The sequence below is a fragment of the Myotis lucifugus genome, unplaced genomic scaffold, assembly GCF_000147115.1.
Source record: "Myotis lucifugus unplaced genomic scaffold, Myoluc2.0 scaffold_25, whole genome shotgun sequence".
Taxonomy (NCBI): Eukaryota; Metazoa; Chordata; class Mammalia; order Chiroptera; family Vespertilionidae; genus Myotis; species Myotis lucifugus.
In genome coordinates, this window is record NW_005871073.1 from 4064177 (window position 1) to 4091141 (window position 26965).

A 26965-nucleotide genomic window follows, 5' to 3' on the forward strand; every position below is an offset into this window, starting at 1 on the left:
AAGGTGCTAGTGAAGAGGGAAAGTTTGAGATGTATGGTGTGGGCACTTGATTTCAAAATGTACAGAAGCACACACTCACTCTCTCTCTGGAGCACACAGCACACCTGCACCTTTCCCCAGGAAGAGCTCTTTCTCTCTGGACCACACCTATGCCTTCCTTTTTCCTAAGCTCTAAGGGCCCTTCTTTTGCCTCTGTAACTTGTCTCCTGAGCCCACATGGTCCATCTGGCTCACTTCCTCTGCCTCTGTAATTTCTAAATAAACTTTTGCTTGTAAAAAACTGTACAGAGGGAAGTGAGAGGGCATGAAAAGTACACCGAATGAATAAAATAATGGGGAAAGAGAGGAAATTAGAGGCAAAGAGAAGGGCTTCTTTCTCTAATCTAGAAAGAAAAAAGTTACCAAATATTAAGAGGTGGCAACAAAAGGAGGACAAAGGAGCTTATACCTCCTCAATCTTAGCAAGAGAGGGGTGAGGTTATCTACTGCAGTCAGGTTAACACATTGCGTACCGCATAGAAATCTCTAAGACATACGCCAGGGACCGCACATTTTTGGGCAAACTGCACGTTATTTAAATCATCATAATGCACTTTAGGTGTTGTTTTTCAATAATTATAACATTTTTATTTACAAAAACAATTGAACAATTAAAGTTCCTAGTACTTTTTTAACATATGGTACTGCGTAAAACATTTTCCTCTATGAAGAGGGACCAAACAAAATTTACATAAGTATCTAGATTCGCTCCTTTTTCCATGGGCGTGAAAAACGAGAACACGCGTGAGCGGTCCTTAACAGCACGCGAAACACGAGAAAACTCCTGAGCGGTACGAAATGTGTTAAGAGCAAGGTTTGGAAGAGCTGACATGGCAGTATGCTATCCTAAGTGTTAGGGTCGCTGAAGGAGGAATGCACGAGGCCAAAAGAGGTAAAGAATTATGAATTTATTAGTGGCCCGGTACATGGATTCGTGCACATTGAAAGGAAATTAACTAGAAGAAATATTTTAATATCGCTATTCACCCTTTCTCTATAATAGAAGTGTCAACCAAATTCATGAATGACAATGACAGATCGATACACATGCACGGGATTGGGACCAGCAAGAGCTTTATATGTATCATGCATTCACGAGTCATTTATTTTTAAATTGCTAGTGTGCATCATATGTACTGGTACCGGCTGGTCAGATGGTTGGATGGACATACAGTGGGTCACTTAGCCTTTTACATATATAGACTAGATGCCCGGTGCACAATATACGTGCATGGGTAGGGTCCCTAGGCCTGGCCAGCAATCAGGGCCGATCTGTGGGGCAACCAGAGGGCAATTGGGGGGTCACCGCTGGCACCTACCTTGGCCAGCCTGGCACCGCCTGTTCGCCAGCCCCGCCCCCCACCACCAGTTGCCTCCCTCTGCAGGGCCGTTGGGGCGGGGGGGGGGGGGGAACACCACCCCCTGGGACCTGCCTTGGCTGGCCTGGGGCCCGCAGGCTGGGGGCAACTCCCGCCTTGAGAGGCTTCCCCTGGGGGGCAGGGGGCGTCATAACGACCCAGCATTCCGCCGGGATTCCACAAATTGGGCCAATTGCATGTTAGGCTTTTATTATTTAGGATTGCCAGTGCACGTCATATGTACTGGCCAGTCAGATGGACGGACGGTTGGTCACTTAGCCTTTTATATATAGAGATTAGGTGATCTGGATACCAGATGGAGTGAGCCCCAAAATGGCACCAGCACCTAGGGACAGGGAGTCAGAGATTTTAAATAATTCTAGGTGGGCTTTTTCTGGGTGGCTCCAAAGGGGAAAGAGAATGGTCTTAGCAAGTGGAATGTGGTCTTAGCAAGTGGAATGTGATCTAAGCAAAAGGGAATGCTGATTCTGAAGTGGTCTAAAGGTCAGTTCCCAGGGGAAGGGTGTTGCTTCAATTATTTGACCAGACCTAACACCAAGGAATTGACATATTTTGTATATGGTAATATATACTGTATTCTTACAATAAAATAAACTAGAGAAAACATTACTTAAAAATCATAAGGAAAACACATTCACAGTATCTCCTGAAAAAAAATCCACGTATAAGTGGACCCACACAGCTCAAAACAATGTTGCTCAAGGATCAACTATATAAGCAAACTGACTTCTGTATCCAAAAACTAATCACGAGAGAACACCAAGATGGCGGCATAGGTAAACACCGGAGACTGCTGCCGCAAACAACCACTTCAAAAATACAACTAAAAGACGGAACGGACATCACCCAGAACCACAGGAAGGCTGGCCGAGGAGAGACTCTTCAACTAGAAGCAAAGACAACAGCATTACGAGGCTCAGAGGAGGCGCAGTGTGGAAAATTTAAAGGTGCGGAGGTGCGCTCGCAAAGCGGGCTGGTGGCTGAGGGCGCGGTTGTCGTTTTCAATCAGGAGGGAGTCTCAGACTCTGAACTCCAGATCCGGGCGAGTCTCTAGGGACTCAGACTCAAACGGGAGAAGCGGGATTGTCTAGCATCAGTTGGAACATGAGGGCAGCTTTCTCTCCGAGGTTTGCAGTGGTTGCCGGGGTTCTGAGAAGCAGAGCCTCTGGGAACGGGACTGAGAGCAGCCATAACTGCTCCCTCCGCCCGCCCTGTTGATCCCGCCCCGCCCAAGCCCTGCACAGAGCCATTTGCCGGATCGCCTCAGGCAAAGGCTAGATTAGCACCTCCCCAGAGGACAGAAGTTTTCCAGGCAGTCACAGCTGATTCTTACAGCCAGTCGGCCTGGTGGTCAAATCCCTCTAGTATTAACTACAACAATCAAGGCTTAACTAGAACAAGACGGCGCACAAAGACCACAAGGGGGTGCACCAAGAAAACATAAAAAATGCGGAGACAAAAAAAACATGACAGAAATGGAGGATGTGGAGCTAAAAAACGCAATTTTGAGGGCTTGCAATAAACTTGATGAGAGCCTCACGAAAACTAATGAGACCCTCGATGCTATGATAAAGAACCAACTAGAAATTAAGCATACACGGACTGAAATAAAGAATATTATACCCGCCGAAACCGGTTTGGCTCAGTGGATAGAGCGTCAGCCTGCGGACTGAGAGGTCCCGGGTTTGATTCCGGTCAAGGGCATGTACCTGGGTTGCGGGCATATCCCCGGTGGGGGATGTGCAAGAGGCAGCTGATTGATGTTTCTCACTCATCGATGTTTCTAACTCTCTCTATCTCTCTCCCTTCCTCTCTGTGAAAAATCAATAAAATATATTAAAAAAAAAAAAAAAAAAGAATATTATACCCAATAGCAGACCAGAGGAGCGCCAAAAGTCAAGTCAAAGATTTGAAATGTGAAGAAGCAAAAAACAACCGGAAAAGCAAAATGAAAAAAGAATCCGAAAATACAAAGATAGTGTGGGGAGCCTCTGGGACAGCTTCAAGCTCACTAATATCAGAATTATAGGGGTGCCAGAAGATGAGAGAGAGCAAGATATTGAAAACCTATTTGAAGAAATAATGGCAGAAAACTTCCCCCACCTGGTGAAAGAAATGGACTTACAGGTCCAAGAAGCACAGAGAACCCCAAACAAAAGGAATCCAAAGAGGACCACACCAAGACACATCATAATTAAAATGCCAAGAGCAAAAGACAAAGAGAGAATCTTAAAAGCAGCAAGAGAAAGAGACTCAATTACCTACAAGGGAATACCCATACGACTGTCAGCTGATTTCTCAACAGAAACTTTGCAGGCCAGAAGGGAATGGCAAGAAATATTCAAAGTGCTGAATACCAAGAACCTACAACCAAGATTACTTTATCCAGCAAAGTTATCATTCAGAATTGAAGGTCAGATAAAGAGCTTCACAGATAAGGAAAAGCTAAAGGAGTTTATCACCACTAAACCAGTATTATACGAAATGCTGAAAGGTATCCTTTAAGAAGAGGAAGAAGAAAAAGGTAAAGATACAAATTGTGAACAACAAACATGCATCTATCAACAAGTGAATCTAAGAATCAAGTGAATAAATAATCTGATGTACAGAATGAACTGGTGATTACAATGAATCAGGGACATAGAAAGGGAATGGACTGACTACTCTTAGGGGGGAAAAGGGAATGGGAGATGCGGGAAGAGACTGGACAAAAATCGTGCACCTATGGATGAGGACAGTGGGTGGGGAGTGAGGGCGGAGGGTGGGGCGGGAACTGGGAGGAGGGGAGTTATGGGGGGGGGAAAGAGGAACAAATGTAATCTGAACAATAAAGATTTTAAAAAAAACAAAAACAAAAACAAAAACTAATCACTTTCATTTTATAAATCTAGGTACTCAACACATGTAAGCTCTTACTATCTTGACAGCAATGTTCCTATTTCTCAGCTTAAGTATTCCCAAGAAAATCATCCTTAGATAAATCTTTTCTTTTATTCCACACCTGTCAACATATACACCAACCTTTAGCTGAGAGTCTGGGACTGCTACCATTTTGCTTACTGTATAGTTAATGTATTTTGAGGATTAAAATGTAAAATCCTATATAATTAAAGCCTAATATGCAAACTGTCCCCCTGACTGGGAGTTCTGTTAGTTAAACCGCTTGCTATGATGGGCGCTGACCACAAGGGGGCGGCGTGGAACATGGCGGACATTGGCAACGTGATGCTGGCAGCAGGCAGCAGTGGAGATGCTGCAGGCCCCGGTGAGAGCAGGACCAGGGTGAGATGGTGGAGCAGTGAGTGGGCGGCACCAGGCCAAGGCAGATGCAAGTCACTGGTCACCGGGAGGGGCCAATAGCCCCGATTCGATTGCCCCGCTGCTGCCGGGCTCCCAGGTGCTAAGGGAGCTGGGTGGGGGCCCGATGCCCTGCCGATCTGATCGCAGGGCAACCAGCAGCAGCAGCGGGGTCAGGTCCACTGCCCTGCTGGGAGCTGGGCGGTGGTGGCGGGGGGTGGCAGCGCGATCAGCGGGGCAACTGGGCCCCCCAAGGCGGTGACCAGTGACAGCAGTGGGGGTGTGGGGCCGCCGCCAGGCTCTCAGCACCTAGGAGCTGGGTGGCGGTGGGGTGATCGGCCCCTGCAGGTGGCAACCAGTGGCAGCAGTGTGGGGCAGGCGGCCAGGGGAAGGGAAGGAGTACCCAGCCGGCAGCCGCTAGGGACCTACCAGTGCCTGAATTTCATGCACTGGGCCTCTAGTAAAATTATATAAGCTCTTAGAGACCAGTATTCTTAATCATATTATATATCCCAATGACAGATGCTATTAATGAATATGACTAATACTATAACCTGTTTTCAAAAGAATTCATTGGAAGATAATATATCATGGTACATAAGAGCACTGATGAACTTACATTGCCTTGAGCTGGAGTCTCACATCTGCCTTTCTTTGCTGTATGACTTAGGGCAAGCCACTTTACCTAAATCATAGGGTATAATGGCTGAAACGTCATAAATATTCAGTGAAGGGCAGCACTATTAAAAATACTTTTTTGATTATCTCCTAAGTGACAGGAGTTTCACTAAACTGGTGATTCAGAGACAGATCAATAACATCATGCAGTCTTTGAAGAGGATCATAGTATAATTATAAAGAAGAAAACTAAAGACAATATACATTTTTAAAAATTCAAATAGACTTAATGGCTAATAAGCTCATCATTTCATTAAACATCAGAACTTTACAATGAATGACTTATTTTGCATACTTCTGATTAAGAAATAATAGAAAGACATTAATATTAACACTTCAGAGCCTTAGCTATTAATGCCTATCAAATAATCTCAACATGCAAGTTATCCATTTTAAAATCATTTTTATTGAACTAATTTAAACAGCACAGTTTTAGTTGGTGGCAGATGCCCCCAACCAAAACAAAGCCATCATCATGAATGCTATTCACCATATTAAAGTAATCCAGTTTGTTTCTGCAGTTGGAATATAGTTAAACTTTTGACATCACATAATCAAGCAAATAGCAGTGCATACTGTATTAATCAATGACTTTATGCATTTCATTTAAAAAATCATTTTGCAAGTGGCTTCAGCTTTATAAACAATCTCATTGACACATTCCATACTCATGCTCTCAAAATAAAGTGCCCTAAAAACTAAGCTTTTTACTGATAATAATGAATTCTATCAAGGGTTATAGAAAGGAATTGAACTTTAATATTTTACAGTACAAGAGGCAATAAGTTACTGATATCTCCTGACACAAATTCCACTCAAACTAAATACATCCTTGATACATTCAAAAAGACATTTTTAATATTAATATGCTAGTTTATGTGCTGCAGTGCAAAAGAAGTGACACCCTAACGTTTCCTGAGCTTTAGGAAATTAACGTTTTTCTGACTACAACTCTCAATTTAAAATAGGCTCTATATTATACGAAGCCATGTCAAAATTACACAATTAAATTAAGTTTTTAGAAAACTGAAAAGATTGGTCAGAGTTATAATGGTTTAGGGTAATGAAAAAGTTTTCAAAGCAAAATTATTTACAAAACTATAAAGGATACTGTGGATCTGCACGTAGTATAAAGATCAAAGATAATCTACTGATTACCAAATGATCATAATTATTCCTCTCTTTTCAAAAATATTACACTGAAAGACTATGGTAAGTTAAAGCATTTAACATACCAACCTGTAGTATATTAAACATTTTAACAACTTCTTCCATAATGCCCAGTAAAAATGAATAAGAGAAAATATATTAAAAATCAAGAAAATAAACATGCTTTTAGGAATGTTTCTGCATGTATATATGACAGGGGAAGTGAAAATGATTTCTCATTAGAACACTCTATATCCTCAAAATTACAAAGACCGAGTTTCTACTTCAATTTTTTCTTCTGCTTGTATTATATCCGGATCAACATGAACAACTGGAGGTCGTAGGATAACTTCAGGGCCTCCACCATATATAGACTGTAGAAAATTCCACGTTTCTTCAGAAATTTGACCAGAATCTGCTCCTAAAATTAATTGTACAGTGAAAGAATAATATTTACAAATTCATATTGCAAAAGCTTTCAAAATGTAACACACACACATACACACCTGCCCCAAAAGCATGAATATCGAGAACTTTTGGAACATGACTCTTCAAACTACCAGCCCATATTGTTATAAGCTGCAACTTTATGGTCTGTCTTAAAAAGTCGGAGATCCTTTTTTTCTAGCTCCTATCAACAGCCGTAAAACCCTTCCTCAGAAAAATTAAAGACTGAGAGTTTTTCCACTATTTGTCCTACTTCATGAATGAATTCTATCAATAAGCTGGGTTAAAAAGTGGCATAGAAGGCTAGTGACTCTATGTTCTTAACAGAAACAAATACCAACAAGTAAACGTTAGTCGAACTTACCTTGCCTGAGCATCACACTGCCACATTTAGTGACTGCAATTTTAGTGTTATCAATAGGACCTGGAGGATCTAAGTTAAAAAGAAAAACAAATGATCAAGATGCATACTTTTCATATAAATGCATCAAAGAATTACATATTTCTGTGTCTGAAATAACTGAAGGACATAACTGTATAATCAGATTGATTTTTTTTTAGTCAAATTATTATAGACAATTCTTAACTGTCTTCTGAACTTCTTTTTTTGTGTGTCTCAGCTCCCCCAAAACAGATTCAGGAAAGAGAGAGGCTCTCTCACAACCATCCAAAATCTAATAGAAATGATTTCTTAGCTATCGATTGCACTTTTGTTGTTGTTGTTTTTAAAATATAACATTTCTGGCTTAGACCAGCGGTTCTCAACCTGTGGGTCGTGACCCCTTTGGGGGTCAAACGACCCTTTCACAGGGGTCACCTAAGACCATCAGAAAACACATATATAATTACATATTGTTTTTGTGATTAATCACTACGCTTTAATTATGTTCAATTTGTAACAATGAAATTGGGGGTCACCACAACATGAAGAACTGTATTAAAGGGTCACGGCATTAGGAAGGTTGAGAACCACTGGCTTAGATGGATCCATTGCACTTTTAATGCTATAAAAGAACAATTCCTTTGTAATTAAAAAAAGAAATGATACATTCTTAATTTGTTTCAGATTACCATTACTTAAACTATAACCAATAAGAGCTTTATAAAATAAAATGTTGGAATGCATCTTTTTTAATTGAATTTATTGGGGTGACATTGGTTAAAAAACCCCTATAGGTTTCAAGTGTACAACTCAATAAATCATCTGCACACTACATTGTATACCCATCACCCAAAGTCTCTTTCTGTTCCCATTTATCCCATTTGTCCTCCCACCTCCTCCAACACCCTTCCCTCAGGCTATCACTATACTGTTGTCTGTGTGTTATGTGAATATATATTTTTCTTTTTTTGCTTAATCTCTTTACCTTTTTTTTCACCCCGCCAAAATGTACCCTTTTTTAATTTAAGAAAACACCTTATTTGTTTTCCCCTTGAATACAAAGGTACAGTGCATGGTCATTATCAAAAGCTGGAAAAAAAGGTACAAGGAAGACAATAGACTGTAATCCTGCTATAAGAAGATAGGCAAACTGTTTTAGTATCTGTGTGGTCTTTTGCCTTTGCATATGTTTGCCTATTTTTTAATACAAAAGGTTCAAACTATGCATACTGTATTGCAATTTTTTTATGTATCAGTAACACCTTTATTTTTAAATTACTAAATACTGTCACAAAAATTATTTGTAAAGTCCATATAGTATCCCATTATAATGCACAAACCATAATTAAACCAACCTTATTTATTGTTGGTGGATTTTTTTTTAACTTCAATATTAAGATCACAGACTTGTTTACTTCCTTTATTCTTGCTATGAGTATGTTATAATTGATGAAACAGATTTAAAAATTCCCAGAACCAGAATATAAACTAGAATATAAGGTTCCCTGAGGGCTAGAATCTTTGTTCATCTTGTTTACTGATGTAATCCCAAAGTGTATATAGATATCCAAAAAATATTTGTTAAATAAACAAAAAATCTGCAAAGAATTTCATTTTTCAGTTAACCACTTACCTCCATCTTTACCCTTCACAAAACTTTCCCATTCTCTAAACCACTGCATACTGATACAATAAAAAGTAGCTGGAGAGTCTTCCTCTTGGAATGCTCTGTTGAGCTATACGTGGGGAGGAAAAAATCAGTCACCTAATATTCAGAACTTGCTTTATAGCAGAACAATACAATCATCCTACTTCAGTCTCTGATAAAGCCAGTTTCTCATACACGAAGAATGTGTACACTGATGCTAAGTTATTTTAGTACTAGCATACATGATAACATCTATTAAAAAACAATACTAGCCCAGCAGGTGTAGCTTAGAGGCTGAGCGTCAACCTATGAACCAGGAGGTCCCTGGTTCGATTCCCAGTCAGGGCACATGCCCAGGTTGCGGGCTGGGACATGCAGGAGGCAGCCATCATTGATGTTTCTTTCTCTCTCTCTCTCTGAAATTAATAATATATATATATTTAAAAAAAAAACAATTATAGGTTATGTCTTAAATTTTAGCAAGTACAAACTGAAGGGACATAAAAGATTGGATAGGTGAAGACATTCAAGGCAAAGTCTTCAAAACAATAACTACTCTACATATATATTAAAAATATGATGGCCCTAGCTGGTTTGGCTCAGTGGATTGAGCATCAGCCCATGGACTACAGAGTCTCGGGTTCGATTTCTGTCAAGGGCATGATCCCCAGATGGTCCCAGTAGGGGTGCAATGTGGGAGGCAACCAATCGATGTCTCTCTCACATCGATGTTTCTCTCTCTGTCTCTCCCCCTCTATTCCATTTTCAAAAAATCAGTGGAAAAATATCCTCGGGTGAGGATTAACAAAAAAGAAAAAAAAATCTGGTAATAAATTTTATTTAAACATACAATAGCCACTGTCTATGTATTACTTGTGTTCACTTAAGATACTGGTGGACATGTTGCAATTACAAACACAATGCTGCAATGAATGATCTTATCTATGTCATTTCACAGGCAATATACATATATGTATAGGATAAATTCTCAAAAGTGGTGGTACAGACCCCAAAGATGTTCTACTCCTTCCTCTAGTCCTAAGACCTAAGGAATGGGTATGTGACTCAATCAAGGCAAAACTCTATTAGAAATGGAAATCTTCAGAGAAGTGACCTAATGGTTAGAAGGGGGTCATTCCAATGCCAATTTTGTTAGCTGTATACTAGGAATACCTTGGTTCCTGAATTTCTGGAGGTGTGGCTATTCAATTTTTCTTTTCAATAATTTTTTTTTTTTTTTTTTGCTTAAGTTAGGCATTTCTGCTTTCAACTAAAGAAACCAGTTGACAGAAAAACTGGTACAGTAAGAGAGGTGGAGGCAACAGTGCCTGAGGAAAATGAAGGATATTTGGAATTTATCTAATTGTTATAGTGTGAAAAGATAGTGAGATGCCTAAAAATATTTCATGATGTGTAACTAAATGCCCACAGTACATACTATTGGTGGATGAAGACATCAAGTTCAGATCATGTCTCTCCTCTAATCAAATCTAGTCAAAACCCTACAATGCCAGGAGAAACCAAGATGGCGGCTTAGGTAAACACCGGAAATTGCTGCCTCGAACAACCACTTTGAAAAATACAACTAAAAGACAAAACGGACATCATCCAGAACCACAGGAAGGCTGGCTGAGTGGAAATTCTACAACTAGAAGGAAAGAGAAAAGCACACTGAGACTCAGAGGAGGTGCAGTGTGGAAGTAAAGAGCAGAGGTACGGAGGCGCATGCCGAAAGGGCTGGCAACTGAGGACGCAGCGCACATGGAGAGGGCTGGCAGCTGAGGACTTGACGCACGTGGAGAGGGCTGGAAATGGAGGACACGGTTGACTTTTTCAATCGGGAGGGAGTGTCAAGCTCCCGACTGCTCTGAACTCCAATTCCGGGTGAGTCTCTGGGGACCCAGACTCATACAGGGAGAAACTGGACTGTCTGGCATCGGGCAGAACTCGAGGGCGGCTTTCTCTCAGAGGTGCTTGCAGCAATTACCAGGACATGAAAAGAGGGGCCTCTTAGGGTAGGACTGGGAAGCAGCCATAGCTGCTTGCTCCACCCTGCTGATCCCCTGAGAACCCGCCCCACCCAAGCTTTGTGCAGATTCATTTGCATATGAAAGGCCTGGCCCTTCGCAATCTGAAAATTACCTAACAAATTGCAGGTGGATTAGAGAGACCCAGAACTTCCAAAAGAAGGTCCAAGGCCCCACAGCAGCTTGCACTGCATCACAGCTGGGCCTCATTTGAGCACCTCAAAACACCAAACAAAGAAAAGGAACTCTCCATAGCTCCTGCTGGGTAGCTTCAGGCAGAGGCTAAAATAGCACCTCGTTAGAGATTCCAGAGCCAGTGTACACAGTGGTCAGAGTGGGACCATCCAGATTACAACTCCTCAGATCCATAAGGGACACACTCAGGGGGCAGACTCAGTGAGCACCAAAGCCCCACTGAAGCAAATCTTGCCCCAGAAGGGTGTCTCCAGCTCAGAAGTTCTCCCACTGCAGACATAGCTCATTTTCACAGCCAATTGGCCTGGAGGTCAATTCCTCCCAGTGATACCTACAACAATCAAGGCTTAACTACAACAAGACTGTGAACAAAGCTCACAAAGGGGTGCACCAATAGTGTCTACCTCAGGTAATTGGGGAGGCTGAGCCACTGGGCCCTATAGGACACCTAACACAGAAAGCCACTGTATCAACACAGGGAAGCATAAAAAATGCGGAGACAAAGAAACAGGTCCCAAATGACAGAAATGGAGGAAAGCAAACTACTGGATATAGAGTTCAAAACCACACTTCAAAGGTTTTTCAAGAATTTTCTAGAAACCGCCGATAAATTTAGTGAGACTCTCAAGAAATGTAGTGAGACCCTCGAGGTTATGATAAAGGAACAACTAGAAATTAAGCATACACTGACTGAAATAAAGGATATTATGCAGAGTTCCAACAGCAGACTAGAGGATCGCAAGAATCAAGTCAAAGATTTGAAATACGAAGAAGCAAAAATCACCCAACCAGAAAAGTAAAATGAAAAAAGAATCCAAAAATATGAAGATAGTGTAAGGAGCCTCTGGGACAACTTCAAGCGTACCAACATCCGAATTATGGGGGTGCCAGAAGAGGAGAGAGAGCAAGATATTGAAAACCTATTTGAAGAAATAATGACAGAAAACTTCCCCTACCTGGTGAAAGAAATAGACTTAAAAGTCCAGGAAGCACAGAGAACCCCAAACAAAAGGAATCCAAAGAGGACCACACCAAGACACATCATAATTAAAATGCCAAGGGCTAACGACAAAGAGAGAATCTTAAAAGCAGCAAGAGAAAAACAATCAGTTACCTACAAGGGAGTACCCATACGACTGTCAGCTGATTTCTCAACAGAAACTCTGCAGGCCAGAAGGGAGTGGCAAGAAATATTCAAAGTGATGAATAGCAAGAACCTACAACCTAGATTACTTTACCCAGGAAAGCTATCATTCAGAATTGAAGGTCAGATAAAGAGCTTCACAGATAAGAAAAAGCTAAAGGAGTTCATCACCACCAAACCAGTATTATATGAAATGCTGAAAGGTATCCTTTAAGAAGAGGAAGAAGAAGAAAAAGGTAAAGCTACAAATTATGAACAACAAATACACATCTATCAACAAGTGAATCTAAAAATCAAGTGAATAAATAATCTGATGAACAGAATAAATGGGTGAATATAATAGAATCAGGGGCATAGAAAGGGAGTGGACTGACTATTCTCGGGGGGGGGTGTGGGGGGTGTGGGAAGAGACTGGACAAAAATGGTACACCTATGGATGAGTACAGTGGTTGGCGGGAATAAGGGCAGAGAGTGGGGTGGGAACCGGGTGGAGGGGAGCTATGGGGGGGAAAAAAGAGGAACAACTGTAACAATCTGAACAATAAAGATTTTAATAAAAAAATAAAAAAGAAAAAAAGAAAACAAATAAACAAACAAACAAAAAACCCTACACTGCCCCCAAAGATCCTTATAATCAATTGTCCAGAAGTACCTCCATGATCTGGCCCCATAATTTGACTTCAGCTTCTAATACTCTCTTCCTCATTTATTCACTGTGGTCACATGGACCTTTGTTATTCCCAGAACCAAGCAGACAACATTCCTACCACTCAAAGCTTTTACATGACTATCCCTTCCTTTTGCAAATATCTAAATATCTCCCTCACCTCCTACAAGTCTTTGCTTAAATGTCACCTTTTCGATGAGGCCTATCTTTATCATCCTATTTATAATTGCACCTCACTCTACCCCTCATCACTGTACTCCTGATCTCTCTTATCCTTTTAGGTATTTTCTATTTCCATAGAACTCATCACCTTTTTTTTTTAAAATATATTTTATTGATTTTTCACAGAGAGGAAGGGAGAGGGATAGAGAGTTAGAAACATTGATGAGAGAGAAACATCGACCAGCTGCCTCCTACACACCCCCTACTGGGGATGTGCCCGCAACCAAGGTACATGCCCTTGACCAGAATCGAACCTGGGACCCTTCAGTCCGCAGGCCGACGCTCTAGTCACTGAGCCAAACTGGTTAGGGCTCATCACCTTTTAATATATAATGTACTACTTATTTATTAAATGTAAGTTCTTTGCGGTCAAGGATCTTTCTGGAACATGAAGTGGCTGCTTCCATAGAACAACGAAAGGCAATGAAAAACGTGGCTGTCCCTGATGGTTAACAAAGAAATCAAAGCATGTTTGTCTCAAGGTATAACATTAAAGTTAGGATTTTCTGTGATGTACAACTTATCCCTACAGAATTGAGATTTCTGAAATGTAATGTCAGACTAATTCTGCCAGAAAAATCTATTTAATTCATAGCATTACCAGGTTTGGACACTTTCACAACTTTGTCTCTGGCATTAGGATGTTTCTTCCTTAGGTGTCCAGGTGGGGACTTTTTGAATTTTAGTTAAGTACAATCACTCCATTAATTAATTAATTAATTAATTAATTAACTAATTAATTAATTTTTAAATGATTTTTTTCAAAAACTGGCTTTATTTATTTGTTTTTAATTCTCACCAGAGAATATTTTTCCATTGATTTTTAGAGAGAGTGGGGTGGGGGGGGAGAGAGAGAGAGAGAGATAGAGAGAGAGAGAGAGAAACATCAATGTGAGAGAGACACATGGATTGGCTGCCTCCTGCAACCGAAGTACGTGCCCTGGACCAGAATCGAAGCCGGGACACTTTAGTCTGCAAGCCAACACTCTATCCACTCAAGAAACTGGTTAGGGCCACTCCATTTATTTAAAAGCATCTGTTTACCTCCAGTCCTGAGAAATTTCTCTAAAATGTTGCTCTAAAAGTAGTTCCTGCTCAATATTCCCTCCTAAAATTCCTATTAAAAAAAACATTGGATTCTATATCAATACAACATGTGGAAACTTGTTTTCCATCTGTTTATCCTTGTACTCCATCTTAGGAGAAACCCTTTGCTAGATCTTTCAGGACACTAATTCGCTCTCCAGCAGTATTTATTCTGCTATTCAATCAATCTGTCTATAGAGTTTTGTTTTCAGGATACAGCATCCTTATGTATCTCCCTGAGGATCAATATTTATTTTAGCCCTAGCCAGTTTAGCTCAGTGCATAGAATGTGGACCTGCAGATTGAAGGGTTCCAGATTCAATTCTAGTCAAGGGCACATACCTCAGTTGAAGGCTTGATCCCCAGCCCTGGTCGGGGGTGTGTAGGAGGCAACCAATCAATGTGCCTCTCTCACATTAATGTTTCTCTCTCTCTCTGTCTCGCTCCTTCTTTCCACTCTCTCTTAAAAAAAAAAAAAAAAAGGAAAAATATCCTCAAATGAGAACAAAGAAAATTTTATTTTATGCATAATTTAGAAAATCATAATTCTTTCTAGGTATAACAAGCTATCTAAGAGAATGCCCTCTCTAACTGACCCAAGTGTCCACATTCACTGCTCTATCCAAGCAGACACCTTTATGTTTGCTGCCTTATATGGTGCAGGGAGAGAATGTTGAAGTCCTTATTTATTTATTTTTTTAAATATGGTGATTTTTAAGGTAACAGCTATATATATATATTTTTTTTTACATTTTATTGATTTTTTACAGAAAGGAAGGGAGAGAGATAGTTAGAAACATCGATGAGAGAGACATCGATCAGATGCCTTCTGCACACCTCCTACTGGGGATGTGCCCGCAACCAAGGTCCATGCCCTTGACCGGAATCGAACCTGGGACCTTTCAGTCCGCAGGCTGACGCTCTATCCACTGAGCCAAATCGGTTACAGCTTTTTTTTTTTTTTTTTAAGTATATTTTATTGATTTTTTACAGAGAGGAAGGGAGAGGGATAGAGAGCTAGAAACATCGATCAGCTGCCTCCTGCACACCCCCTACTGGGGATGTGCCTGCAACCAAGGTACATGCCCTTGACCGGAATTGAACCCGGGACCCTTCAGTCCACAGGCCAACGCTTTATCCACTGAGCCAAACCGGTCAGGGTGAAGTCCTTATTTTATCTGCCACTTCCAAGCCTAAAGCCTATGTGGTCATTTCATGTGGCCTTTGGTTTACTTCTTCAATTTGATCCTACCTGCTTTTATAATTTTTCAGAAACTCCACTTAACCTCCAGTCCATCAAAGGCACTTATTTTTGTACTCTTGTTATTTTTTATGCCAACACATTGTTTAAAAAAAGGTGTGTGTGGGGGGGGGGTGGAACAAGATGAATTTGGACCATAAGTGAAAAGCTGGAGCTGTGTTATTGACAGCAGCATTTTGAGGAGACTTACTTCTTATAACCTAGATAAATGGAACTGTACTAGTCCTGGTCCATAAAACCTGGTTGTTCAGCTCTCCCTGATGGTTCTGTGACCAGACTTTCTGTTGCTTGCAATCAGGGAACACATCATACTAAGCTCACTTTGTGGAAACTAGGTATATTTTATAAGTATAGAGAGTCCCACAAAATAATATTATATTTCACAAAGGGATGAAAGTAGAGAATGCGGTCTGGGAAAATAGTTACAGAAAAACACTAACTTAAGGAAATCTATAATTTACGACTTCAACAAGGAGATTTCTTACCAGTGCCAATCCATAAAACAAAATTCATTACCAATCCATGAAAACAAAAACCCACAAAAAGAGAACTTAACTCACTACATTGTTGTGACTTGCACTGTTAAATAATCAGAGCACTTAAAAATCTATTGCAACTTTCATCCAATCATTTCATTAACATAATACAGTTCTGTTAATTGTCAGTTCTTTATCTTTACCCTAAAGCATATTTTTAATTTGAAAAGTACCACTTTATTTACCCGAATAAAAATTTCCAATTCAGTTTTTCTTCTTTTTTCAATTTTCTCTGCCTCAATTTGGCAAGTGTGACAAATGTACAGATGGTTGACAGCTGGTCCTCCTCCATACCTAAAGCATAAAAATTTTGTAATTATGACAATCTTGAAAAAAGCTGATGCTCTAGCAAATTTGTCTCCAACTTTTAGTCAATGGTTAAGTACCTAGTAAATAAATCCTCACAGGAAAATTCTCAGTCATATTTAAACTAATGTAAAAATCAAATAATCCTAATGGTTTGACGTTATGTTTATCAGGGTCAATGACTTTATCAGTTTATTAACTAATAACCTGCTTTACCTGTATTTTAACTTTCCCTTATAATTACTTCTGCTACAAAAATATGTTTGAAGCCACAACAAAACCAAGTAAAAGAGGTAGTTTTCAAAATTAGCATACAACATATAAATCTTACTTATATAGCCATAGTCTTCATCAACTTTTAATCAGAAAGAGGCTTCCCCTGACCTCTCAACTAAGAATTTATGGAATAAATTATTTTCAATATTTCACTAAGGAAAACATAATAAGGAAATTACATGTGAATGCTTTAAAATAAAATTTAAAACTTTAAAATTTAAGAGTTATATATCACAGAATACTTTTATAGATTCAGATAACCAGCACGTAAGAATTAGAATTAATTATCTAGGCTATAAAATCTAGTGACTCACACTCTGAATAAATGAAGGAAAAAGGGAATATTTTACCTAAGCAACATAAAACACAAAAAGCGTATATAAAATAATCCAATTTTAACGAGTTCCACAACAAACTGATTTTTGCAATACCATATTGTTTGATTTAAAAAAACAAACCTGCTATATAGGTTATCCCAAATGTTCTGAGGCAGCATCAAAACCAGGTCTTCAATATAACTAGCTTTTCGTGGAGGAATACCTAAAAAAATATTTACATGGGTCTATTTCATTCTTAAATTGCTTTATATTACTCTCAAAGGTTAAACTCATTTTTTAACTGATTAATCATTGGCATTTTTCAATCATTATTCTTGAAACCCCTCCAAAAAAGTTAAAAATTAGTAAGTATAAGCATTTTTGGTGATTATGCTCCTAGAGCTAAGTGTATTTCTTGAAATAGAGGAATATGAGTCAACCAAGATCTTCAAGTATTTAAGTTACGTATACTTTACTAAGCCTTGATTATGTTTTGGGGGGAAATCAAAGATAAATAAGAAACAATCTTTTCTTCATGGAGCTTACAAGGTAGCAGAAAAAATGAGGCACTTACAGAAATCAATGTAATAAAAGCCAGGCACAGACAAATGGCATAAAAGATTCACAGGCAGATTTAGAACAGAAGGAGCCTATGTTAGTAGTTCAAGTTTGAAAATGAGACAAAAATTCACATAATGATATATTTTCAAGGTTTATGTTTCTAAATCCAATACAGGATATCCCTACTATCTCTTCATTTCACTGAAAAAATAATTAATGAAAATATCAATTCTTCAATCATGAAATATAATCAAGGTGCCACACTAAAGTGTCATTTTTCATGGGAACAAACATTAACATAGCCAATCACAAAGGCATAAATTATATTTAGCAAATAACTATATGAGGTTTTTTGTTAAATTTTAAGTACATTTTTATACTCAGGAGAAGAGAGAGCCTTTCATTTAGACAAAAGGGATAGGAGCCACAGATACAGTTGGTAGCTGGGTGCCTCCTGGGTGAGAAAAATTATCTATATATATAAAAACATAAGCAACCATTATGAACAAACTACCAGAACGACCAGTCGCTATGATGCGCACTGACCACCAGGGGGCAGACGCTCAATGCAGAATCTGCCCCCTGGTGGTCAGTGCACTCCCACAGCCAACCTCCAGCAGTTCCTACCCCCCCCCCCCCCCCGCAGGCCCCGATTGCCTGACCGGGGCCAAGCCCTGGGCTGGAATGGGGAATTCGGGGTGGGTGGCTGGGAGTGGGTGGCGGCGGACATGGCCCCTTTCCCAGGGGGTCTGAGGGTCGGCTCCCTCCTGGGGCCAGTGGCCAACCTCCCATGGTCCCTCCCCCCACCTCTGTCCCTACTTCCCCACTGGCAGGCCCCGATCGGCCCTGATCACTGGCCAAGCCTAGGGACCCCACCCGTGCACGAATTTCATGCACTGGGCCTCTAGTGTGTAAAATAAGCGATCACTGTGTATCTTAACTGGTTGTTGATATGTCTGTCTCTACTATGAAATCAAGAGCTTTGAGAACAGAAGTAGTGTCTTTGCTATTCTCAGGTTCTAGCACAGGATTTGGAACAGGTACTCAATACTTATCTGTTCTATGAAGAAGCTACAGATTACCTATAATTAGAAGAAAAAGCCCAATTTCTGAAACCATAGTGAATGAAACACATTTAAGTTGGACTGCAGATGGGGAAATCAGAAATAAATGGAAGAAGAAAATTCTTGGGTCTTTCCTAATATGTCAATTATTTAACAGTAAATTCTTACCATTACTTTCCATTACAGAATTTCTTACCTCCATGAATACAGAGAAAATCATTATTTGAAATAGGGCCAGGTTCAGTAAAGGTCTTAAATTTATTTAGCCACTGTCGAGAAATATAAAACTGAAGGAGACTTGGTTCCATTATGTTCAACAAATTTGATATCCTTCGTCTCTCTTTTTGTGCCTCTTCACTGCTCTTCCTATTAAGAACAATGATTCTTTAAATTCAATGTGCATTTTATTCCATTAGACTAGTAAGTGAATCTTTTCTCTTCATTACTAAACTTTACACATTAATACTGTGAATCTTATTGGCTCTTGGGAATTATTCAAGAGAAATATACTGTCTATCAACCTCCAACACTACATTATACAACTCTAGGGGCAATACTGTATCTTAACTACTGGTAACCACATAAACGTTTATTAACAAATGTTTGTTAATAAAATCAATCTAAATAGTTATTCTGTTTGCTGTTTCAGTAGCTAGCATTTACTCTTATAAAATTGATATTTTTTAGTATAAGATTTATTGTTATAGTAATATCTTATTAGCTATTTCAGAAGAAAATTTTGTACTTAATTCCTACCATCAAGTGCCTAATTATTTTTATTAAAACCAATATTCCTAAAAGAAAATACAGTTGACACTGAACAACACAGGGGATTAAGGCACCCAACACCACCCCCTCCCACTCCTGTGCATTCAGAAATCCATATATAACTTCGGACTTCACAAAAATTTAGTTGTCCCTTGGTACCCACAAAGTATTGATTCCAGCCTCCCTCCTTACTCCCCACCCGCAGATAACAAAATCTGTGAATGCTCAAGTTCCCTACATAAAGTAGCATAACTCGCCCTAACTGGTTTGGCTCAGTGGATAGAGTGTCAGCCTGCAGACTGAAAGGTCCGAGGTTCAATTCCGGTCAAGGGCATGTACCTTGGTTTCGGGCACATCCCCAGTAGGGGGTGTGCAGGAGGCAGCTGATCTATGTTTCTAACTATCCCTCTCCCTTCCTTTCTGTAAAAAATCAATAAAATATATTTTAAGAAATAAAAAATAAAGTAGCATAGCTCAATGCACAGTCAGCCCTCCACATCCATAACTCCCAACCTCAGATTGAAAACAATATAGTATTGAAAACAATCCATGTATAAGGAGACCCACAAAGTTCAAACCCATGTTGTTCAAGGGTCAACTGTACCTTTCTTTGCCATTCAACTAAATGATTTAACATTTTCTTAAAGGATCATTCTGCATGCAACCTTTCACTTTATTTTACTCAGATACTCAAATGAGAGTAAAACAATTTCTAATTTTTACGCAGCAATCCATTTTGAAAGTCTTAGAAGTCACTGATAACCCCAAAGTGAGATATTTCTTATTTATTAAAGTAGCCTATCTGTGAGTTACTTCCTTACCTATAAAAAAGAACATAAGCTTCCGCATTTTGTACAGTAGATTCTGAAACTTCAGTGACACTCTGATCGTCAAATTCATACCAGAGATTATTTAAATTGTTTCGGCAGTAGGCAATATAGTGTCCACCTGAATTTTTAAGAAAAAATTTTTTTAAATCATTTCAGTAATACCAATTAATACAAGAATGGAAAACAAACTACTTTTATAGTCCAAGTTCTTAGCAGAGACTGAGATACAGCAAGACCTATAATTTTTTCCCAGTATGTATATATCCTCACCACCATCACTTGAGGAAACACAAATAAGGATAGCAAATGTAACCTTAAAAACCCCAGAGTAAAAATGATCATGTTACAGTACTTATTATTTAATTGTATACAAAATATAGTTTTCCAGTATTTCCAACTTCAGAGTAAAATTATTCAATTTCCTAAATTTTTTGACTTTTTGTTTTATTTTAATCCTCACCCAAGGATATTTTTCCCATTGATTTCTAGAGAGAGTTGAAGGGAGGAATGGGAAGGAGAGGAGAGAAAGAGAGAGAAACATCACATCAATTGGTTGCCTCCCGCCACTGAGCAACCGACCACAGCTTAACATGTTTTTAATAACCAAAATAAAATAAAAATTAATTTTAAAAAATCTACTTTTACAATGTTTTCTTTGGTTCAATAAGGTCTTACTTAAAAGATCAACTCAGATGTTTACTATTTTTAATATAATCTAAGAACATATGTCAAACCTGTATACTTACTACTTGCAGTTCCATGATGACAAATGACTGACAGAAGATCATAGGTAACAATTTGAGCTGGACTATCTTTAGCAAGAAATGGCTGAAGATCCAGGCCTTCCAGTGGAAATGAAACATGGGTACTGATTTTGGTGGAAAACATCAGTTCATGTCTGAATCTTTTGAGATGGATGCATAAAATCTAAAAGAGAAAGGCAACATTAAGATTCTATTGCTTTATATGCTAAAGGAGTCTATTAAATATACGTATTGAATTAAGTGTCAAGGTTAAACATTGTTCTGCAATTATGATAACCTCATTCCAGAGGTGTTAAAATGTGGAAATAGTGAAACATGGTACTTACTAAATTTACAGCTACTGGGTTTTCTAATTTTACGCTTTCTACCTGCAAGAGCCCACAATGTCTGATTAAGCTGTGCTCAACATCGTTTCACTGGTAAGGGCACTTAGTTGCTATGTAACTCAGTATTTTAAAAATGGATACCCCTAATAGGACATAAATAGCAACTGGTCAACAGAAACAGTCCATTATTTACCCATGCTAAAAAAATTTACTACTAATTCATTGTGTTTCTACCAGAAAAAATAAATTGAATTATAATAAAGCCCATACCTCAGGAAACTTTTGTACTTTACAAAACTTTACTCCATTCCTCAACCTAAGGCGAGAAAAGAGAAAAACAATTAAAATAAACCCATTTCCCATAGGAATGGAAAAAAGCTTTAGTATTTTCAAATATTCAATAAAGTCTTTTAGAAAATGCAGAGACAAAAGACCTCAGACTGAAAATGCTCACTAATGAATTATATGCTATACATGAAAAAATATACACTAATAAAACACTGGAGTCCCTTATTGTAAAAAATTATTTAAACTAAGCTATCAGTAATAAAAATGTAGGGAGTTGTGTGATTCTTTGATAAAATTTAATTTTTTGTAAACAAGCAATCAAAACATAAACAAACTCATAGATACAGGGAACAAAATGATGCTTGCCAGATGGGAGGGGAGTTAAAGGGTTGGGTGAAAAAGGTGAAGGGGCCAGTTCTGCTCAATGGTTACAGTGTCAGCCCTAGGACTGAAGGGTCTCAGGTTTGATTTCAGTCAAGGGCATGTATCTCAGTTGCAGGCTCTATCCCAGTAGGGACACATACAGGAGGCAACCAATTGATGTATCTCTCTCACATCAATGTTTCTCCCTCTTTCTCAAACTCTCTTCCCCTCTCTCTAAAAATCAATGGAAAAATATCCTTGGGTGAGGATTAAAAAAAAAAAGTACAACTATAAGTTACAAAATAGTCACGGGGATGTAAAGTGTAGCATAGGGAATGTGGTCAATAATATTGTAATAACAATATATGAAATCACACAGATAATGATTTATCAGGGCGATCACTATCTAACCACTAGGTTGTACGCCTGAAACTAATATAATATTGAATGTCAACTATAATTTTTTTAAAAAAATTTAAATTAATAAATAAAAGTCCTCCTATCCATGGCCTGCTTACACTTTTATTACCATCCAGCTTATCGCCCTAGCTGGTTTGGCTCAGTGGATAGAGCACTGGCCTGTGGACTGAAGGGTCCCAGGTTCAATTCCAGTCAAGGGCACATGCCCGGGTTGCAGGCTCAATCCCCACTGGGAGCATGCAGGAGGCAGCCAGTCAATGATTCTCTCTCATCATTGATGTTTCTATCTCTCTCTCCCTCTCCCTTCCTCTCTGAAATCAATAAAAATATATTAAACACACACACACATAAAAAAATCCAGATTATCAAGTAAAACTGGGTAAAATAAAATCCCAATTTCACCCTAACCAGTTTGGCTCAGTGGATAGAGCGTCGGCCTGCGGACTGAAGGGCCCCAGGTTCGATTCCGGTCAAGGGCATGTACCTTGGTTGCGGGCACATCCCCAGTAGGAGGTGTGCAGAAGGCAGCTGATCGATGTTTCTCTCTCATTGATGTTTCTAACTCTCTATCCCTCTCCCTTCCTTTCTGTAGTGGGAAGGCCAGAGAGAGTTGGGGGGCAGGAGGGAGGGGAGTAAGAGATCAACCGAAGGACTTGTATGCATGCATATAAGCATAACTAATGGACATAAGACACTGGGGGGTAAGGGAGGGTAGGGGTTTGTCAAGGGCGGGGGGGAAAAAAAAGGACACTTATGTAATACCCTTTGTAATACTTTAAGCGAAAAATAAAAAAATAAAAAATAAATAAAAAAAATAAAATATATATTTTTTAAAAAATCCCAATTTCATGGAATTGGTTGGTCAGGTCAACATATTTATTATACGTTTCTTTTTAAAAAAATTAAATTTATTGGGGTAGCACTGGACAATAACGACGTAAGTTTCAAGTGTACAGTTCTATAAAACATCATGTGCTCACCACCCAAAGTCTGGTCTCCTTCTATCACCATATATTTGACCCCTTTTACCCTCTTCACCCTCTCCACCCCCTGAAGCCCCTTTCCCCTCTGGTAACCACCATACTATTGTCTGTGTCTGTAAGTTTGTTTGTTGGTTTTGTTTGCACATTTTTGCTGTTTTATATACCACATGAGTGAAAAATTATATGGTTCTTGTCCTTTTCCATCTGACTTATTTTGCTTAGCATGATACTCTCAAGACCCATCTATGTGCCACAAATATAACCTTTCTTCTTAAAAGTGGAAACAATTTGAGATATAGGCTGATTATTAGTAATAATCTATATTAATATACAATTGACAGATTTCTACCTTGGATTTGGGGGTTGATGCAAGGTTCTTTTCCATCTCCACTAGTATTATCTCGTACTAGTTGGCGAGTTTTTCTCAAACCAGGTTCCCCCCTGTAGGCCAACACCCTCTTCAGCAAGATATGGCTTCAAGGACAAATCAATAATACTTTCCAATTTTCTAGAAGTATAATCTTTTCTAGAAAGTACAAGGCAGCCTTTCATCCTTATTGACCAAATATGCCATTCCTTTTTGTCATGAAGAAGACTAATTGCTGCAGACCAACATTTCTCTGTGATTATTGCCAACAGACAGAAGTTTGTATTATAAAGATTCTATATCTTATTAGGAGACCATTATTTTTCTATTAGAGAGATTTAAAAAATATTTACCAGTTCACTCTATCTCAAACATATTTGCCTTCAATTCACCAATTACTTTTCTAACTTACCTCCAAGAAGCCTTAAAAGCCTGAATTTATTACAACACAGAACAAGGTAACTACTACTAAATATAAAGAAACAAAATCCATCCTGACTGGCATGGCTCCGTGGTTGAGCATCAACCTATGAACCAGGAGGTCATGGTTCAATTCCTGATCAGGGCATATGCCCAGGTTGTGGGCTCGGAGTGCAGGAGGCAGCTGATCAATGATTCTCATTATTGATGTTTCTATCTCTCTCTCCCTCTCCCTTCCCCTCCAAAATCAATAAAAATATATTTTTTTAAAAAGAAAGAAAATCCATACTTTGTTTAACTGTATTTCTATTCTGCCATCATACAGCAGGTAACATCAAGGTTGGTATAAACCTTCTGAATTTTACATAGATTTGAAACTGCATAATTTACAGCCACTCTCACTTCTTTGAATTCAGTCTGTTAACATGGTAATCCAGAAGAGAATATTCCTTATTTATGATGACAAAACTTAATATAATGAAAATGTATGTTATATATCTCAATATATCTTTTATAATGTATGTGGAAAGTTTTATGCAAAATTATATACTTATTTTAAATCTCGAAATACACTCTTACATCTTAGATAAGTGTATTAAATTTGTTACATTTTTGCTTCCAATTTGTTTTATAGAACAACCAGCCTCTTTATTTTTATTAGGACAAAGTTCACTAGCCTTTATTTTTCTAAATAAAGTGGAATTTTAACTCAATTAAAGTAACCACCACCACAACAAAATACCATTTAAAATACAGAACATGTTATTAAAAGCACTGGCAATAAGACTTACTTTTTGCATTTTTCACAACTGTACATATTGTCACCTGAAAATAGAACAAATCTGGTCACTCCTCTCAAATGAAAAGCAAGGTATTTTCTTTTGGTTCTGCAATTCTGTTGAATCTGCCACATGCTCGCTCACCTTGCAGCACAGTAACACAAGGCTCACATTTTTTAGTCTCTGACCAGGAGTCAGCTCACAATGTATACCTTGCCTAAAGCACCCTGACCTCCCTCTCTTTTCAACCTTGAAAGCCTATCTTAAAGAACATCCTTTCCATTCACCCACTCAACCAAATTTACTGACTGCCCATTACATGACTGCCCACACAAAGTGCTGCACATATAAAAATACTGAAGGATCTTAAATATTATGAAGGGATTCACAGACTAGTCCAGATATATAAGACTTTCATATTGGTTGAATTTTCCCTTTGAATCCCTGAGAAGTTTTAAGACACCTCACATGTCATCTTATCTAGTACTATAGGAACTAGTATAAATTATTTCAAGATATGATTTGTGGTATTTATAGTTATATCACCACGGTAGATAATGGCACTGTGGCAATATGGGCAAGTACTACTTAAGCTCCTTAAAACTTAGCTTTTATAAACATTTTCTATTCAGTCCTACTAGTATTTTAGATTACCCACAACAATTTAGCCATATTTCTTACCTTTTAATTCATCTCTAGCGAAGAAGGCAGCAAGACAATCTTGCAAGGTTACTATTGGACCCCAAAACCAGGTAGGGACACATGAGACAACAAACCTGAAACATTATCAATAGAAAAAAAAAAGGAAGTGTTCTGCCAGTACAGCAGAAACAGCAGTTTTAACAATCAATCAATTTTTTAAAAAATGCATACATACCTCTTCACATATTCCATGAAAAAAGCTATCCACCCTTGTGGAGCATACGCTTCACCACATGATCCTGCTTTGACTATGGAAGTTGGATGACTCGATGAATGCAGCTTAGCAAGGTCTTCCTTGCCAGGAATTGGCAAGGATAGATCTTGGAAGGTCTCCAGGGTTACAGACACCTAAAATTGTTTTGTGTTTTAAGAATGGGATGAAAATAATCCAGTTCAAACATTTATGAGAACAGATTTTAGACTACAAAGATCAAATCAAGTTATGATAAACAAAAACATCAAATTGCTTTATTGTAATAACAACAGCAAAACACTTCCTCTTTACCAAGTGCTGTTCTAAATGTAATCTTCACATAAACCTTCTGAGATAACTACTAACATCACATTACTCGAGGACACTGCAGCATAGAGAAGTACCTCACATCCAGTCACTGTAGTGGGAGGTACAAACTCTTATGCACTACTGTATTTACATTTGGAAATGACCTCTTCATAATAGTTTTTAAATGTTTTTTAAAAAGTTGTAAAACCTAGCATGTGATTTTTTTTAAATAGCTGAAAACATGTCAGGACAAGTCCATTTATATATTTGGTACCAAATCAGCATACATTAAAATTACCCTATTGGAAGTCCTTAGGTTTTACTTAAGATTTTAACACAATAATTGAAAACTTATTTCTGCATTGTTGTTGTTTTATGGGGGGTTTGGAGGGGAGTGTCATTTTAATTTCAGTAGTTACATTCATTCCTACACTGAAGCAAAACTGCTCTTAAGAAAAGCTCAAAGAAACTCAGGGATTTAGAGGTATTATTAAAGAACTCATGATAATTTTAATATATGTTCTTATATATGAATCTGATACTACCTTTATTGTCTGAGCCCCAATCTTAACAAAGGAAGATATTTACAGGCCATATAACCAAATGCAGAAGATACAATCACAGTTCAGTGCCTGTGAGCAGCAACAGTTTCCCAGCATATTAATTTCATCAGCCTTATGAGAATGTGGGTGCTACCAGTTCTTACTGCTGAGCAACAAATTACCTTTATATGTGACCAGAGATGAAGAAAAGAGTTAATCTTCCTGTGATT

The 26965-nt window shown here is 38.5% G+C and overlaps 1 protein-coding gene across 1 annotated transcript in view; it reads right to left on the minus strand.

The window, feature by feature from the left end:
- Nucleotides 1–5779: 5779 nt before the first annotated feature.
- The window catches only part of USP33 (ubiquitin specific peptidase 33), a 65116-nt gene continuing 43930 nt past the window's right edge, over nt 5780–26965 (minus strand). Inside the window, exons 13-24 of the mRNA XM_006086103.3 lie at nt 25867–26039; nt 25671–25765; nt 25002–25035; nt 21640–21685; nt 21026–21206; nt 20271–20397; nt 18878–19047; nt 17198–17279; nt 16343–16451; nt 9005–9107; nt 7354–7422; nt 5780–6963 (exon numbers count right to left, since the gene is read on the minus strand). Coding sequence (XP_006086165.1) covers nt 6806–6963; nt 7354–7422; nt 9005–9107; nt 16343–16451; nt 17198–17279; nt 18878–19047; nt 20271–20397; nt 21026–21206; nt 21640–21685; nt 25002–25035; nt 25671–25765; nt 25867–26039 — 1347 coding nt within the window. The 3' untranslated portion in view covers nt 5780–6805. The remainder of the gene's footprint in view (nt 6964–7353; nt 7423–9004; nt 9108–16342; nt 16452–17197; nt 17280–18877; nt 19048–20270; nt 20398–21025; nt 21207–21639; nt 21686–25001; nt 25036–25670; nt 25766–25866; nt 26040–26965) is intronic.